This window comes from Rousettus aegyptiacus, unplaced genomic scaffold (assembly GCF_014176215.1).
Source record: "Rousettus aegyptiacus isolate mRouAeg1 unplaced genomic scaffold, mRouAeg1.p scaffold_m13_p_10, whole genome shotgun sequence".
In the NCBI taxonomy this organism is placed as follows: Eukaryota; Metazoa; Chordata; class Mammalia; order Chiroptera; family Pteropodidae; genus Rousettus; species Rousettus aegyptiacus.
In genome coordinates, this window is record NW_023416285.1 from 84,186,601 (window position 1) to 84,203,578 (window position 16,978).

At 41.9% G+C, this 16,978-nt stretch overlaps 2 protein-coding genes across 7 annotated transcripts in view; one reads left to right on the forward strand and one right to left on the reverse strand.

The window, feature by feature from the left end:
- Positions 1 to 3,932: 3,932 nt before the first annotated feature.
- LOC118607780 (translation initiation factor IF-2-like) lies at positions 3,933 to 6,809 on the reverse strand. Its single transcript, XM_036226649.1, has 2 exons — positions 5,685 to 6,809; positions 3,933 to 5,570 (listed from the first exon to the last, which is right to left on the reverse strand). Exon 1 carries the CDS (start codon positions 6,807 to 6,809, stop codon positions 5,937 to 5,939), a length of 873 nt encoding a protein of 290 aa, XP_036082542.1. The 3' UTR covers positions 3,933 to 5,570; positions 5,685 to 5,936.
- Positions 6,247 to 16,978, forward strand: part of ARHGAP21 (Rho GTPase activating protein 21) — a 114,736-nt gene continuing 104,004 nt past the window's right edge. For 4 of the 6 annotated variants that reach the window (XM_036228114.1, XM_036228115.1, XM_036228117.1 and 1 more), the window contains exons 1-2: positions 6,247 to 6,381; positions 7,649 to 8,090. In XM_036228114.1, coding sequence (XP_036084007.1) covers positions 8,013 to 8,090 — 78 coding nt within the window. In that variant the 5' untranslated portion in view covers positions 6,247 to 6,381; positions 7,649 to 8,012. Of the gene's footprint in view, positions 6,382 to 6,810; positions 6,892 to 6,959; positions 7,309 to 7,648; positions 8,091 to 16,978 lie in introns of those variants that run through there. The other 2 variants (XM_036228113.1, XM_036228112.1) reach the window with 2 other exon arrangements.

Below are 16,978 nucleotides of genomic sequence, written 5' to 3' on the forward strand. Positions count from 1 at the left end.
AAAAAGTCCGTCATCCATCCCACTAGATACTTTCTATTATCTGTCAGGTATTTCTTCTTCTTCTTTCTAATTTATTTATTACTTCTGTAATGATATGATTTTTTCCCCTCTCAATATTTTTCTTTAGCTCTTCTAACTTCTATAATATCTCATTCATTCTTTTGTTATTTCACTTTTCCTCCGTTCTTCTTCTGTTTACTGGGGTTAGCTGTCTTCCATAACACATCTTTTCTTTCTCTTTTATAATACGCTCTCTTATTTCTTCTTTCCCTTTTCCCCACAATTTAAAACATTTACATGAATTTTTGAAACTTTCTCCCCATTCATCTTTGATCTGGATTTGCTGTCCAGATTTCCTATGTACGTAAAAACAGAGTGAATGAGATATCTTTGAGTAGCTTGGGCTTCCTGTTACACTCAGCCAACGAGGAGCCACACTAGGAGGCTGGAAGAAGGCAGGAAAACGGGCTCATAAATTGTGGTGTGAGATTGAGCCCTTTCGTTGTTTCCATAGCTATTAATTTTTATGTCACAATTCTTAAAAATTAAAATTTAATTAAAAAGCTCTTTTAGGAAAAGTTATGCAAGGCCGTATATATCCTACTCAAGCCCAGATGTGAATTACATATTATCCTGTGATCCTTCCCTATGTGAAAAAGAAAACGAACGGTTGGTTAGTTGACTTTTGGATTATTAGAGAATGCAGGCAATTATAGGAAAATAGAAAAGGAATTTATAATGCTAGAACATATTGAAGGACACCCAGCTTCCCTGAATCAAGGAACGAAGAGATCTTTAGATGGCTCTCTTCCTTCTACCCCCATGGAGATGAAAGGGAAAGCTGGGATATTTATTTCATTCCAACGCAAAAGATATGATTGTTCAGGATTAGGCCTATAATATGAAAAACCAATTGCTAGCCCAGTTTCCTAATTAGAATGGTTGGAATTTAGGATTCTGGTCCAGGATGATAAAAACATATTTCGGTTCTTGAGTTGCAGTAAAAGTTTTTGTCCAGATTGCACAGTATTTTCACAGGATGTTCCAGTTCATATGTAATTGGGTGGGTGGAAACATTTTAAAAACTGGTCTCATATTTTTAAGGAAAATTGGAATGCTTATAAATGAAGTCATGATTCTTAGGATAAAATAAAACTTGTACATTTTTATTCTTATTTTTTCTTAAAATATGGAAATAAACTTTTCATAATGTTGATGAACATGACCGCCATACCACTCAATTTTAATTATGGAGATGCTGGTGCTGAAAAATAATTTGAATCGAGAAAAAAAATGTTTAATACAGAATTACACATAAACTATAGGCTGACATTTTATAATTATCACCAAAATACAAGTGACATTAATTTTTGGCATGGTGTTGTGGCCACAAAACCTCTCAGCCACTAGAGGTGAAGTTAGGTAAAGAGATAAGATGTGGCATTTCTGGAAGTTGAGTCCTACGCCAAGCATTCTCTTTGTGGAGATTTATAATTGATGCTGTCCTTTATGAGCGTGTGTACCCAGACACGTATGCATATCTTCCTGCAACCTGGAGAGTTGTTGGTCAGCCAGGAATTCCTTGAGGTATAAACATTTCGTAATAATAATGACACAAACATCATTCATTTCTTGATGAATTTTATAGTGATTTCTATGTGTCAAAGCTGTGGTAGGTATTATGGGGGCCTGAAAATAACTAAAAGCCCTAACACTGCCCTAGAGAAATGTATAATCTAAAGAGAAAAAGAAATAATATTCAATTAAAAAATAATACAGTTTATGATCAAGTAACCAATTAATAGCAACGAAGAAACCAGAAAGAAGCCCTCAAGCAGAGTACTTACTAGTCTAGAGGAGGAAAAACGTACAATAAGCTGAGTGCAGAGAAATTATTCAAGAATATCTATTACGTGTGGCACTATGCTGGGAACTATATACATTGAATTAAAGAGTGTCACTATCTTCTAGATTAGAAATTAATAATTGAAGATAGATCGTAATCATATGGACAGAAACAATGTCATAAATCTAGTAAATGTAGAGCATTAAATTAGTAAATCATTTACATGACTATTTAAAAGGGATGACGAAAGAAGAACAATCTTAGGAATTATCTATTGTGGAAAATCATTTCCTTTGCTTGATTGCAATAGTTAAAGGCCTTGCTAAAGAGGTGGGTTTTCTATAGTTATTTAATTTAACATAGAAGCCTTTTTCAAGGAAATATTATTAGATAATGTGTTTTTTAGTATCGTATGAGTAAGAAATAAAGTCTACAGCGTTGTCCTAAAACCAGAAAAATGCTTAATCCTCTGAGGGCCATTGGTTTTAACTGCCTCAGACACATAGTTTTGCAAATACCTCATCCCAAATTATACATTTCATTTGTGGAATTCACTGGCAAACACTTGTGCCTCTTAGAATTGCCAACTTCTATATTCAGAGTAGAAATCATCCATAGATTATCACAGAATGACCTTAGACCAGGAGCTAGGACACATTGGTTCTATTTCTGGCTTTGACATTTTTCCTTGATAATGGCTCACCAAAACAATATTATCATGTCATTAACAAAGTCAAAACTTACATTTTGAAGATATAATTCCCAGCTTTAAAAATGTCTGCCCACATTGAGAGAATTATAGTGTACAAGGTTTTCCCGTAGTTCTTTTTTTTTTTTTTAATGTAGCTGTAGTAATTTTTGAGGCTATTTTAAGGGAAACTCTAATTTGTTAGATTATATAAAATCCACACATTTATTAGCTCTGCTCGAAAGAGGAAAACGTCAGCTTCTCAAAGTAAACAAAGCTAGAAACATAGTTAGCTGTTGCTTATCCATGATATTTGGGATAAAGAAAACTATCAAGATATCAATGGTGAAACCCACGATTGATTTCAAATCTCCTTTCAGTTATAATAATCCTCAAACTATTTCACTAAATCTCTCACTGGAGAGGTTAACAAGTAGCCAGCCACAGTATTTAAGTTTGGCTCTTTTTCCTTTCTCTTGCCCTCCCTCTGGTGGAGGTGTTAATGAGTGAAATGCCCAGGATGGGCAGCTGAAGAGAACTCCAAGGGTTTTTACATCCTCCATCAAGTACACAATAGCCTTTGAACTGGGAAAGGACTGGCTGATGGCTCCCACTTCCCAGATGCTTAGAAGGCGTCCACTTGGTCAACTCAGAATACATCTAAATGAGAATTCACACAGTTATTAAAACATTATTATTACTTATGCTTTCCAAAAAGAATAGACTTAATTTTTAACTGGGTTGATATTCCTAATGAATACGAATAAAATGTTGTAAAGAGTGGGGTTCCTGTCAGAAAAACAGGATAACCTGCTTCATAACAACATTTTAATTGAAATAATGTTTTTGTCCTTTTAAAGCTCTTTTACATGTAGTATCTCACTTGGTCCTCTCAGCAGCCTAGCAAGATAGTCATACTCTGAGGTCCCAGTAGAGAAGCAGGACACAGGTTTCCGAAATCTTAGTACTGTGTTTTTTCTTTCTCTATCCGGATAGCCTAATATACATAAGAAAATATAATAGCAACTTATCATAAAGGTTCTTAAAAACATTCCCAAATTTTGGAATATCATAATCATACCTATCCTAACTCATATAAAATTCATGTGATAGTAACCTACCATGATGATTCTTAACGACATTCCTAAATACTGGAACATCATACTCATACTGATCCCAGGGGTAGGATTAAATTAGTACCCATAAAGCACAATAATTAGTGCATAGTATGCTAAATAAGTACTAGTTATTATTGTTGTTGTTATTAAAGATCATGGTATAGTGTTCTGGAGAAAGAAAAACATGGACTCTGGAATTGACCCTCTGGGCTTGAATCGTGGCTCAGCCACACACCTATCTTGTTGTGTGTAAACTCTTCGAGGAATATGAAGCATGGAGGCAGTGTTGTATAGACGGTAGTCACTATTATTACTTGATAACTCTAGTATGTATACACATAAGTGATAATTTGTTCTAAGTCACATGGTGGAGCCAGACTATAACCTTAATCCTTTGATCTATCTCTTATACAAATGTCTTTCTAGGTTAATTTTCCACAATTCCTAAAATGTCTTTTACCTCCTTTTCATGTCTCCTTCCATGGGGACATGAAATTCATATTTACTCTCCTTTACCAAACTGAAAACCTTTTCAAAATCAACTTTTGTAAAAATTTCCATTACAAAAATCTAAACCCTAGATGTCTTCAGCTGTTAGGTACTCAGTTTATGCCCTGCATGCACATTTGCATTTGTAAGGAGCTGTTTTGTGCTTAAAATTGTTTTTCCTTTCTAGACATATTCTGTAAGCCCACTAGAGGTCGGCTCCTTGAACCCTGCATTTCTATTCATTTCTTGTTAATTTACTCAACAGTATCTAGAACTGGATACTACTATAGCCCAGTGGGCTATTCAGTAAATTACCGACTGACTGGCAGGCATTCCCTCTAGTTTATTCAGTTTTTTTTTTCTTTGTTATTAGCTGACTAGCTTTGTCACGGGCTGTCAAGAACATGCAAGTTTCATGGTCATGTAACAAATAACCCAAAGTCTTTCCTCTACTAGAGGCTGAGGATTTAGTTGTACATGCTAAATATTTGGCACCTTCCACTCTTAGGAAGATTTAAAAACTAAGGCACAGGTATTCAGACTCCAAGGAGTGTTTTTGTTTTTGTTTTTCTCATCAAAAAACAGGACCCGAGGCGGGGGGCAGGGAGAGGGTAGGGAGAACGGGTGTGGGGTGGAGAGATGTCTCTAAATCCTCAGAGGATAGTCTGGTTAGAAAGAAGAAAAAGGTAAGCAGACCCCGTATCTTCTTGGTTTTGTTCCTCTTTTTTTCCCCCTCAGGACAGAGGTGGCAGCTGATCAGACACAATAGCTGGCAGTCCCCCGCCTGAGTGAGGATAAAAATGACCCTCAGCAGCACCAGCAGGTCTGGGAAAGGGAGGAGGAGTGTGTATGGGAGGGGCGAGGATGAGGGTAACAAGGTGACAAACGCCGCCGCCTCGGCGGGCTACTCCACTTCGACCCGGCGAGGATAGGAGCTGGTGAGCCACCCAGGATCGGGGGTGGGGCGGGAATGGGAGACAGGGGTGGTGGCATTTCCTACTGGGGGCGGGGCGGAGGGTGGAGGGAAGCCTGAGTCAGCAGCCCCTGATTGGCTGTGTTGTCTCGTCGCGTCTCCTGATTGGGCCGTTTACAGCGGGAGATGTTAGGAGGCGCGGCGGGGCGGGACGAGCCGCCCGGGGTCTGGGGCCTGGCCCGGGAACTGGGTGCGGAGGGTCGGCGATGGTTCGCTGAGTCCCGAGCTGCTGTGACCCGTAGGGTGGAGCAGCGAAGCCACCCTTCTTCCGTGCCCCTTGCAGCGCCGAAGTCGTTCAGATCCTCTGAAGATTTAAAAAGGGGGGAAAAATGGAATGAATAACGCATTTCTGCGACCCCTTTCCCCCGACACGAAAAGCTATTTTGCTGCGGGGCGAGAAAGGATACTCGCTTATCTTGAAGTTGCACCTCGCCTCGCTGCCTCTTTAACCTCCCGCTGCAAAAAAAAAAAAAAAAAAAAAAAAAAAAAAAAAAAAAAGGGGGCAAAAATTGACCAAGACGTGCCGTACCCCATCCCGGCAGCCTGGGACCCGTGATTCCTCAATCTCACACGTTAGCTATGTAATTGTCCCCCTATCTGGCCCTGGCGCCGAGCACCGAGTCTCTTCCTCGTAAAAGCCCGGTTCCCGGCCGCTCCGCTCACCGTTCGGGAGATCGGAGAACGCGGGGAAGGTTTTGTGTGTGCCTGGTTTTGGGGGAGAAGACAGCGGGGTGAGGGCGCGTGGGTCCCGAGACACTCTGAGACGGAGGTGGCGAGCCCCCCCTCCCCCTTCTCCAGCCTTGGTTCCCGGGACCGTATTATTCAAGACAGAAAATATTCAGCCCCAGAGCCTCCCCTGGGGAGGGGAGGGGAAGGAGGTGGAGTGGGAGGAGGTGGATCCAGGGAGGAAGAAGCGAGAAATCCGCCCCCGGGAAACAGCTCGGCGCGGCTGCGGAGCGAGGCACTTCTGTCACTTGGCGATCGCGGGCGCCCGAGCGCGGCCCCGGCCCGGCCCGGCGAGGCGAGGGGAGAGTCCGGCGGCCGCCGCCCCGCCCCACGCCCTCCCGCGGCGGCCGAGAGCCCGGGGCCGGCCGGGGCAGGTCGCGGCGGTGCCTGGGAGCGGCTGGCCGGGGGCGGCGGCCTCGGAGCGCGGCGGCGGGCAGCGCCGGGTCGTCGTCCGGCTCCGACCGGCTCGCGCCGGGCGTGCGGGGCGCGCGGTCCTGGGGCCGGGCAGTTTCGTGCGGATCCACTCGCCCCGCTTCCTCCGGTGCGTGTCTGTTGCATTTTCCGCCGTAGCCGAGAGGGCGCAGCGCCCGCGGGCGGGTGCGGAGCCCGGCTGGTCGCGGGCTCCCTCCCTTCCCGCCACCTCCGGCCACTCTGCCCGGCCAGCGCGGGCGCCGGCGGCGGGCGCCGGGCGGGGGCCGGCGGGCCGCGCCCGCGTGTGCGAGCGAGGGAGGCCGGGCGGGAGGAGCGAAGGGCACAAAGGCCGGCGGCGGGCGCGGGGTCCGGCCGGCGGCCGTGGAGGAGGGGCGCCTCCCGGCCGCTCATGAATATTAACCGAGCCTGCGGCCTAGCGCGTCCGGGCCCGGCCCGCCGCCCGCCCGCGTCCCGGCTGCTGCTCCCCGCCGCGCCCAGCGGGCGGGAAGGGTGAGCCCCTCGCTTTTTTGTCTTTTCCCCCTGGGCTCCCCACACCATTTTTCAAAGTGCATGTTTAGGCCGCCCTTCCCGGGAGATCGAGATCACCGACCCGCCTCTGGAAGGGGCGGGGGAAATCGGGGTAGGTGGGTGGTGGTTTTCTTTTTTCTATTTTTTTTTTTTTCTTCCCTAGGTGGCCACAGGGAAAGGGAAAGATAGTGTCGAGTGGTAGTTTGGGGAGCCGCAACTAAATAAAAGTTGCTTGGGCTTCGGCTTCATTAAGGTGGCTCGGGAATCATGCCCCAGGGAGGGAGCTGCGCCCGAGTCCCTCCCGGCCCCGCGCCGTCCCCACCCAGCTTCGCCGCGGGCCAAGGAAAACAGCCGCCTCCTCGGGGACACCGGCTGGGGCGCAAGGGCAGGCTGCGGGCGCGCGGAGCTGCTCCGCCGGCGCTGGCCGCGTCCTAGGCTGGCTTTTTGTTTTTATTTTGGGGGTAGGTGGGAGGGTTTTTGAAAAGTATTATCCCATTTTGGTCTCGTGGAAAGAAGACTTCCCTTAAGTGTACGTATCCGGGTGATGCGGAAGAACAGACACACTCCTCTTCTGCCCAGAAAATGCATTAATTAAATGCACTTGAAAAGGGAATGGTTTTTCTTGGAGGTTGCAAAACAGCCAGGCGTGTTTGACGCGACCGTCGTGCAGTTGTCATGTTTCTTTTATAGCTTTTTCTTTTCTGTCTTGTCTGTCTCTGTATGTCTTTTCTTTTGTACTGGAGGCTTATTCGGTATGGACCGAATCATCTTTCCAGGTGTAGAAAGCGCGCACTTGGGCTAGACTTGTGGGGCAAGGCGAAGGTCAGCGTCTGGAGAAAGTTCATGCCCTTTAACTTTTCCCTGTTCAGGAGCGATCTCGTTGGGAGCTGACGCTCGAGCCTTCACGACCCATTCAGATTCCTCTTGGACTTGCGAGGAAGGGGACCGCTTTCTGCATTCAGCCTCACGAGCTGCCAAGGAGACCTGTCTTTGTTTTTGAAGTCTCTAGAAATGGACGAAGACGGTGCAGTCAGTTGAAGCCCGAAGAAATCATCAGGGCATTTTGCAGGGGTTTCATAAAAACATTCCTTCCCTGGCACGTTATTTGTCTCGCCAGCCGAGCCCCTCCTCGAAGCCTCGTGTGGAATTCTTCCCTTTTTGCTGTGTGGCGGCCTTTCTCCCCCCCAATGTGGACTCCAAAGGGGTGGGCCCTTCTTTGTAATTTGAAATGAAATGATGGCCACGCGTCGGACTGGTCTGCCGGAGGGAGATGGTGACACGCTCAAGGCCCGGGTGTCCCCTGCCTGTGAGGTAAGCACAGAGGCAATATCTCTGGCCCCCTGTGGCCTGTGTGTGTGTGTGTGTGTGTGTGTAGCTGGGTGTGTTGGGGGGTGTCCTCTCAGTGAGGAGTCACTTTATACCGGCCTAAGAGGCGGCTTTGGGGGGCTTTGAGCTGGTTGGTGGGAGCACCCCAACCTGACTACTAGCAAGGTGAAGCCTTGCCCATTTTGTTTCCAGGAACTGCCAATGGTTCTTTTGCAAGAATGTTTCCTCACTTTGAAATGTCCCCAACTTGGTCACCTCTGAGCGGGGAATTCTTCCATTTCTGTTGGTTGGGAATACCAAAAGTCTGTTTTCCTTAAGTCTCCATCCTCCAGTATTCTTGGAGTCGGGCTGGTAAAGGGTGGCTTTGTGCATTTCGGATGTGCACACCCAAGATTTCTTCGCTAGGTGATGGCAGCTGGAGCGCTTGTTGCACCTTGACCTTAGTTTCTTTGACACACCCATGGGTGTCCTAGCTGCTGCTCTGCTTTGGGTTAAAAAAAAAAAAAAAAAAGTCTTTTCCCATGGCCAGGTTAGGCATAGCCTTGGAAAACTACAAAGATGTAATTCCAATTTCCTGAAAAATCTGCCTTTACTGTTCTTTTATGTAAGCCGTTTCACTGCTCAGAAGTCCTGTGAGCTGCTCTGGGGTGTCAGTCAGGTGGCTTGCACTGACTTCAGATCAGCATTTTTGGAAGGCCCCAGGAGATTTTAAGCCAGGCTTCCTGAAATTTTTTTGAGCAAACAGGACAGAAATCATAGAATATCCGTTGATTCGTGACACCCAAATGCCTTGTTGCCTTTCACATAGTTTTTTTTTTTTCTTGTGTTTGGAGTTTACTTCTCTAACAACTATGTTGTGTTTAGTATGTTATTGATGGTTTCTGTAATTTGCTCGCTAAATGTCCTGAGTATTGTTATCCATATAAACTTTACTTTTGAGATGTTTATATTTTGATTCAAAGATTGAAGGTTACTTTAGATAGTGGTAACGTCCCCAAATGAGGCTGCACTTATATTCATTCTGTGCCTCATGTTAAATCTGAGCTTAATGATAATTGAAACAAGGTCTAGTTCTAAGAGTGTGTTTTGGCATTTTAATAAAAATGAATCAGAAGTTACATTTTTGGTTGTTAAGTATCCAGAGAAAATTGCATCATACTTACTTCATAGTGGATTAGAAAGTATGCAGAAAAGAGGAGGGTAGGTACAGTACAATTTCTTAGACAGAACTATGGGTTTACAGTTAGAATCAGTGTTTTACTTCTTAACACCTGTAAACACCTGCTTGCAGGTAAAAAAAGAAACGTGATTATATGTAACACCACAATCCTCTGATCATGGTAAACCATAATCACTCCTTTGGAAGGCCTGCCTACAACTTGGTGTTTGCTTTATGTGTATTGTAGTTACATAATGATATGTACCTTGGTCCCAAAGCTTTATTTGTCACTGTTCTGGGAACACTTTAATTAGCATCCATTTGCGTTATATCCTCAAGAACTAATGTTATTTGAACTACCCCCTCCCCCCTCGCTTAAGAGATGTCCTGAAATCAAGAATTTGTAATAGACACATCTTGTCCTTGGCTTACAAGGCAGTGTTTCCAGTTGCAAACTTGGCTTTTATTAACAATGACAGTTATGTATTTTTTTAAGGGCTGTGAAATTTGTTTTCCTTTGAACCTTATTGCTGGCATGACCATATTATTCTAGTTTGGAAACCAAGAAAACGCTTTTGTCTGTGTTTTGCTCATATGAAGACTATATACACACTTGAGTTTGTATTAAACCATGAAATTTTTTTTTAATATAGGTAGTTTGCTTGGATTCTCTGTGGAAAAGAAATAAAGAGGCTCTATGCTGTCAGACACTTTAAAATCTCAGAGTGAGGCACGAGGGGAATTTCTATAATTACTGTCTTTGTTTAGTTATCTGTTGTGGATGCTTCTGATGCACATTAAATCTTATGAATATTTATTAGTAATACAAAGAGAGTTGCCGCAGGAATACTTTGGCTATCAACTTTAGATTGATAGATATCTAAGCCTTCGAACACTGCACTTAATTTTTGTGCATAATTCTATTAGAAGGATTACATTCTAGAGTAGTGCTGTCATTCTTTTAAAAGATTTAAAAACCTATAACTCCCTAAATGTATGTTTGAATAATACATTTGTGTTTTTGCCTAATGAAGAGATGAGCATATATGTCATAATATTAATGCTGTTAATCAGCCAGAAAACAACTTTGTAGAACAGAAGAAATCCATGTAGTGACTTAATAGGAGTCTGTTTTATGCCTTATCTAATTACCCACCTCTACCTTCTATGAATAAGGTCTATTGCTTTGTTGAAAAATAATCAGAAATTTCTTGTTCATCTTCAGAATTAGAATCTAATTGTGTTGATAAATGAATAACTGTAGGCACCACCCTCTGAGGATATATTGGAAGGTTAAAAAAAAACAAACAATAAAAATCCTTCAAATAAAGAATTGTGACAATCCAGTAGAACAGATCTTGGCATTGTACAGCTGGATGGCATGTTGTGTTCACACAAATTTAGATACTTTGCACCCTGAAAGATGTATTTTTCAAAATTGATTTCACTTTCTTGAGCCAGATAAGTGTGTGTGTGTTCTGATCTGTGAACTGCTCTGACACCTAGTCTTGAGTAATTTCCCTCACAAAATCACTTTGTATAGACTCCGAATCCTGTGATATTCTCTTCCCTTTACTTACCATGTAGTATTCATCCTTTTAGGTTCAACTTGCTTTTGCTTTTTTCTTTCAGCCAAAGGTGAAAAATTTTTCTTCAGTTTTGTAGACCACATTTCCCTTTTCTAACATTTATTTCACTTTTTATCTAAAGTTTATAGTGTTGTCCAAAAGTTTAGCACTTTTATTATTATTAAAACACACTTATTTACTAATGATAATTAACTTATTTTCTTTTGCTTCTTCACCTAGGCTAAGATTATCCTATGACTAGAATATATTATAGCTGATGAAAAATATTAGTTGGTTGATTTTAGAGTGGTGTAAATAATAAAATAAGGTGTTTTTTCTGTACATGAATTCATAGGAAAATTCATAAATAGCTCTTTTTTCTTGATATACACTATGCACTTTGCTTTTATCCCAGAATCCCTCGTTCCTTCTCAGGCTCCCTCTTTCTCCCTCCATATCTCTCCCTTTCACTCTTTTTTTTTTAGGATTCTTCCTTCTCTGCTGCTCCTTTCATGTTGAGTTTAACCAGAGCCAGGTCTTTCCATTCCTCTATTCTTTTTTTTTTCCTTCTTCACACTTTCTGGGTTTTATTTTACACTTTCCCATGGCTTTAATCTACATGCCTGTGACTCCAAATTTACAACTCTATCGCAGATTGTATAGTTGATCTCTAGACCTTTATAGCCAATTGTCTCTTTACCATTTTTTTTTTTTTTTTTGGATAGCCCACAGGCATTCCAGACTCAACAAATTCTCCCCCTACCAGCAACCTTTCCCTCTTCCTGTGCTGCTTCTTCTAGTGAGTAGCGCCACTATCTCTTTATTTGTCCAGGTCAAAAACTAGGTTATCACCTCTGGCTCGTTTCTCTCCTCCTTCCTCCAATCCAAAGTCCTGTTGCGTCCACATTCCAAATCCCACTGCCATTGCCTGAGTTCAGATCAGCAGCAGCTCAGTGGTGAACCCCTGGCCAGGCTTCCTAACTAGTTTTCCAGTCACCCAGCCTTGTTCCCTTCCTGCACTCTGTCCATGTCGTAGAGTGTTCCTCCTGCAACAGAAAGCTGATCATTGCATTTCCTTGCATTACACAATTTTCTGGCTCTCCGTTGCCTTTGGAATAAAGCGCTCAAACTCCGGAGGAGTCTTAAAGGACAATGATAGTCCATATCCTGCTCATCTGTTTCCTCTCTCTCTGTATCCTGTACCAAACTGCTTTCAGCTCCCCGGGAGCATCACTTGAGGTCCTTATAAATGGCCTTTACAAATGCAGTTTTCCTCCAACCTTTCTTCAGTCTCCCGGCCTCCACCTCCACCCCTCCATGGCTGACATTTACTCATCACGGACCCTCCAAGACTGAATTAGTTGCCCTAGTGCATTATCCCCAAACACCCTGTACCTTATTGGGAATAGCACTTAAATGTTTATTTGTCTGTGTTCCCCTGGATTGCAAGCCCCCTAAGGACAAGGACCATGTATTTCTACAGCGTGTGGCATACAGTAGGTGCTCAATAAATATTTGTTGAATGAACGAATGGATATGCAGGAAAGGCCTTAATTTTAAAGAAATGCTCACTTCGATTCCTGTGCACTACTCTTGGTTACCCTCCTGCCTGAGTGTCCCTTCTTCTCAGCCTCTGCAGTGTCTTCAGCTTCCTGACCTGCTAACTTTTCATATGCTTCAGGCTCAGGTTGACCCTCTTTTCCTCTTGTTGGACTCAAGTTTCATGATTTTCAAAATCAGGCATAAACTGATAATTCATCCGTGTACATATAGATACACGTGTGTGTGTGTGTGTGTGTGTGTGTGTGTGTGTATTTCCAGCCTAACCTATCCCTTGAATTCAGATTCCTGTATCCAACTGACCTGACCAGTCATACTCCACCTGGATGTTAAATAGGCATATCCAAAGCCAGATTCCTGATTGTCCACATCCACTCCCCCAGCTCACCTTCCCAGTTTGCTCCTTCCACCGTTGTCCTCCTCGTCTTAAGCAATAATAATCCCACCCTTCCAGGCCAGGCGTCTGGGAGTGATCTTTGATCTCTCTTTCTTTTCTCAGAGGTGACATGCAAATCTGATTGAGTGGTCTCTCAGCTTCCGTCCACCCAGCCTAGACTCCCTTCTCCACCCAGTAATCAGAGTGGACCTTTTATACAACAGATCAGGTCACCCCGTTGCTCGCATTCCTCTAACGGGTTCTCATTTCTCTCGGGATGAAAGCCGAAGTTCTGACAGGGGCCTGCCAAGCCCTGAACGGTCCACCCTCCCTGTCCCTGATCTCACCCCCTGGCACTGTCACCCTCCTCACTCCGTACTAGCCATTCGGGACTCTTGCTCTTGTGTATACGCACCGCACGTGCCATTCCCCAGAGCCTTCCCATGTGCTACCCTGTCCTTGGAACACTCGTCCCCCAAGGTGTCCTCACAGCCTACTTCCTTCTCTGCTTCTTACAGTGGTTTTGCTTAGAGCTCAGCTCCTGGGTGAAGTCTTTGCTGGCCATTCTGTTCATTGACCACCTTTCCCCTGCTCCTATGAGAAGAAGACCTGCCTTCCTTCCTTGCTTTATTGTTCTCCCTGTCACATGATCTCCATCTGACATGCTTATCCTGATTTTGCTTATTTATTCAGACAGATAATGTATCTAGAATGCATTAAGTACAGTTTGTCTGTTTTGTTCACATTGTGTTTCTTGTGTCCAGAAGAGTACTTTATTTAGCAAGTTGTAGGCCCTCGGATATGAAGACTAAGAATCATTCTAAAATATTATTGAGTTTGCATCTAGGTAAGGAATATGTGAATACTTAATTTAGACTCTACAAAAATGTGTAGAGTATGAAGTGTATGGTCTTCTTTAGGCCTCCATTGCGATTAGAACTGCTGCTAACATTTTTGGAGCCTTTTTTCTTTGCATGTTTCTTACCTTTGGGAGGCTGGTAACCAAGTAACAGTAACCAAGGCAGTGTGTAGTACAAATGTCTGAAATAATTTTTACTAAGAGGTAAGATAATGGTAATTAACAGACTAGTGGATGGGGAATCAGACTGATGGAGAAACTATAGAAAGATAATACATTTGTATCAATAGTAGTTTTTTTTTTCTTAAAATGAATGGCTAGTATATGACTGTTCCTTGTTAAATTTTTTATTTCTTAAATAGACACTTCATTGTAAGCTAAAAATGATCACAACGTTGACTATGACAAAATGTAATGATAAGTATGGTTGATGAGAATTTTGGAATTATGTCATTTTTGTATTTTGTATTTTTTGTTTACAATAAAAATACACCATTTACAGATTTTAAAAATAGGTAATTTTTTTTTTCCATTCTGGTGAAAATCTGGTTCGTAGAAGTAATGAAGCGTAAAACAATGCTTAAACACTTGAAACACAAAAACACTACTAAAAACAATGCTTAAACATTTTCTTAAAAGCATGTTTTCTTCAGTGGAGGTCTAGGATTTATTCTGGGCCAGTTGTAGTACAATATAATATAACACTATCATTTAATTTTTTTTTTTTTTTACTGGCATTTAATTTTAAACGTGTATTCATTCCTTCATGTGCCTGAATCTGTCAGAGTACCATCGAACGTCAAAAGCTTTATGCTGCAAGTTAGGATTAAAGATAAAGTCCTTTGGAATTAAGCAGAACTGCAGTGCCTGCAGCAGGTATCATTAAATGCCATTCCAGCAGAAGTCTGGGTTTGAATGTATGGAGTGGGACCTATCACTAGGTAAGGGCCATCAACAAAATGAGTCCCCAGGTCCAAAGGAAATTTCTCCATGCATTGTTAGTGTTCCAAAGCATTCATTTCCTCCAAGTTAAACACGTGATGAAGTCCTTGTTCCTTGATTATGTAATCTCTGATCCTGTCTTCATTTCTTTGGTTATGACCAGGCCAACTAATCTAGTACAGAAGTGAGATTCGGTTTCTTTTGTTCTTTGCTTTGTGGAGAGACCTGTCACCTTATTGTGTTTAACAATATGCTGATTTAAGTATGAGCTCTGCTGGTGTTGATAAAGATGCACAGATGCTGTTATTGAAAGCAGTTATTTTCTGTTGCAGAAAGACCATATGGTAGGCACTTGTTTTTCTTTCTGGTTGATGTGATTAGATTAGTAAAACGAAAGGTTGGTTATTGGACTTAAAGATTGTCTGAGTATTTATCTAATTTTAATTGACCATAAGGAATTAAATATGCTAAAATATTAAGAGCCTTCTGTATATTCTGTTGGTTTAAAGTAGGACGACATCTTCACTCAAAAGCTCAATTTTGGATCGCTTCCACCCAAAATAGTTTTTTAGTTTAGATTGTCATATTAAAAAAAAAAAAAAAAGAGTATTGTGCAAATCATTTCACAATAAAACCTGGAAGATTGCCTTTTGTACCTCCAAAATAATCTGAAAGACAAATGGATATACTGTACTGTAGATTGAAGAAACTCAATATGCTGAAAATTGTTTTTTCTAAGTCCTCATTTTTCTAGTTATTAATATGTAAAAAAAATTCACTGTGTAGATTTGTGACTAAGAGGTAGATTTAGAACCCAAATTTAATATTTCTGAATATTCATCTATTATCGGGAAAATTTTTAGACAGACCAGAACTATTACTGTCCAAAAAAACAAATAAACAAACAAACAAAAAACGGCAAGTCGAAGAGTTTGTTTACTTTTCCTTAGGCACGCTCACTGCTGTTGCGTTTTCTATCTGATATTGGCATGTTCCTGATTCAGAATTGGTTGCTTATTGCCTTTTCCCCTTGTCGCCCATCTCTGTCCTGAAGAGATGTCTGGGCATCTGTGAGTAATGACGTGTGTGCAGCGTTGCTTCTGATCCCACGCTTTCTTTTTCCTCCTCATGTAATCTAGTGAAGACAGTCCGTTGACTTCTACTCTTTGTTCACTGCATTAGTCTTGACAGGATGTTATATGCTTAAGAACATTTTGATTTTCTCCTGACAGTGTGGAGTGTATCCTTAAATATCAGTAGCTAGAACGATTACATTTCTATTGGATATGTCTTAGCTGCTATGATCTTGGGGATTAATAGGCATCATTAAAAAAAAAAAAAAAAACCTTACGATATCTAGGCATCTTTAATCCCCGGTATTTTTCTAATAAATAAGGATTCTGTGTTTAAAAGAACTTGTATTAGCTTGATCAATGAGACCTACTTTCTCTGGGTTCTGCATATTGGCTTCTAGGAACATTTTTCATACCCAGTGAATGTGGGAAGAGGAATTTGCTTTGGCACCCAGTTTCAATCAGATCTTTTTCATAATGCTTTTAAGAAACTATTTCCAATTTACTTTTTCTTCATTTAATAATATAAGCACCCTTCTTTGCCCATAAGGAGGATGGAGATCCATCAATCTATCTCTCTTTACAAAATTGATGAGATATATATCATCGACCAGTTTTGTAAAAGGATGAAAGAAGAAACTCTTAAAGCACTGTACAGAGATATTTTCAAGGATCGTAATTTGGAAAAGAGATTAACTTTGTACGCTTAGAAAGGGAGAACTGGGATCGGTGGATAGATAGGCGTGTCCTTTGCAGAGCAGGACGACCTTCGGTTAGGGGATTACAGCGTGGATGCCTGCTTCCGTAGGACTTTAAGTCGGGCAAATCTGGGTGATCGTTAGAATCAGAATCACTTGGACTACTTTTAAAACTACAAATCTTGCCCCCACAATGAAGCTAAGGAATCAGAACAGAATCTCTGGGAGTGCGACCCCAAAATCTTAACTTTAAAAAAGGTCCCCTGGTGACCTTCCCAGTTTAAGAACAACAGGACTAAATGACATTCATAGCTCCTTCCAAAGTTTAAATTCTTATAGTGCCCCGATTTTGGAATTCTTCTGACCAAATTGAAATCAGTGTAACTGGCAAAAATATGAAGAGAAAATTTAAATGCATATGAACCAAGATCAAAATTATTTTCTTGTATTTGTAATCAAATATGTCTCTACATGTCATTAGTTTCCTAGATAACATCCTTTTCAAATAAAATAAATATGATGTCAAAAGAGCACCTTAAAATTGAAGTGACAGGTGTTGCACCTTTTTGTATCTGTTATACTTTAATCGAGTGGTAAAAATTTTAAAGGATAGAACTCTGGTTATAATGAAGTAATTG

Excerpts from the sequence above, each read along its gene's own strand:
- LOC118607780 (XM_036226649.1), bottom strand. The coding sequence starts at position 6,809 with ATGGTGTGGGGAGCCCAGGGGGAAAAGACAAAAAAGCGAGGGGCTCAC.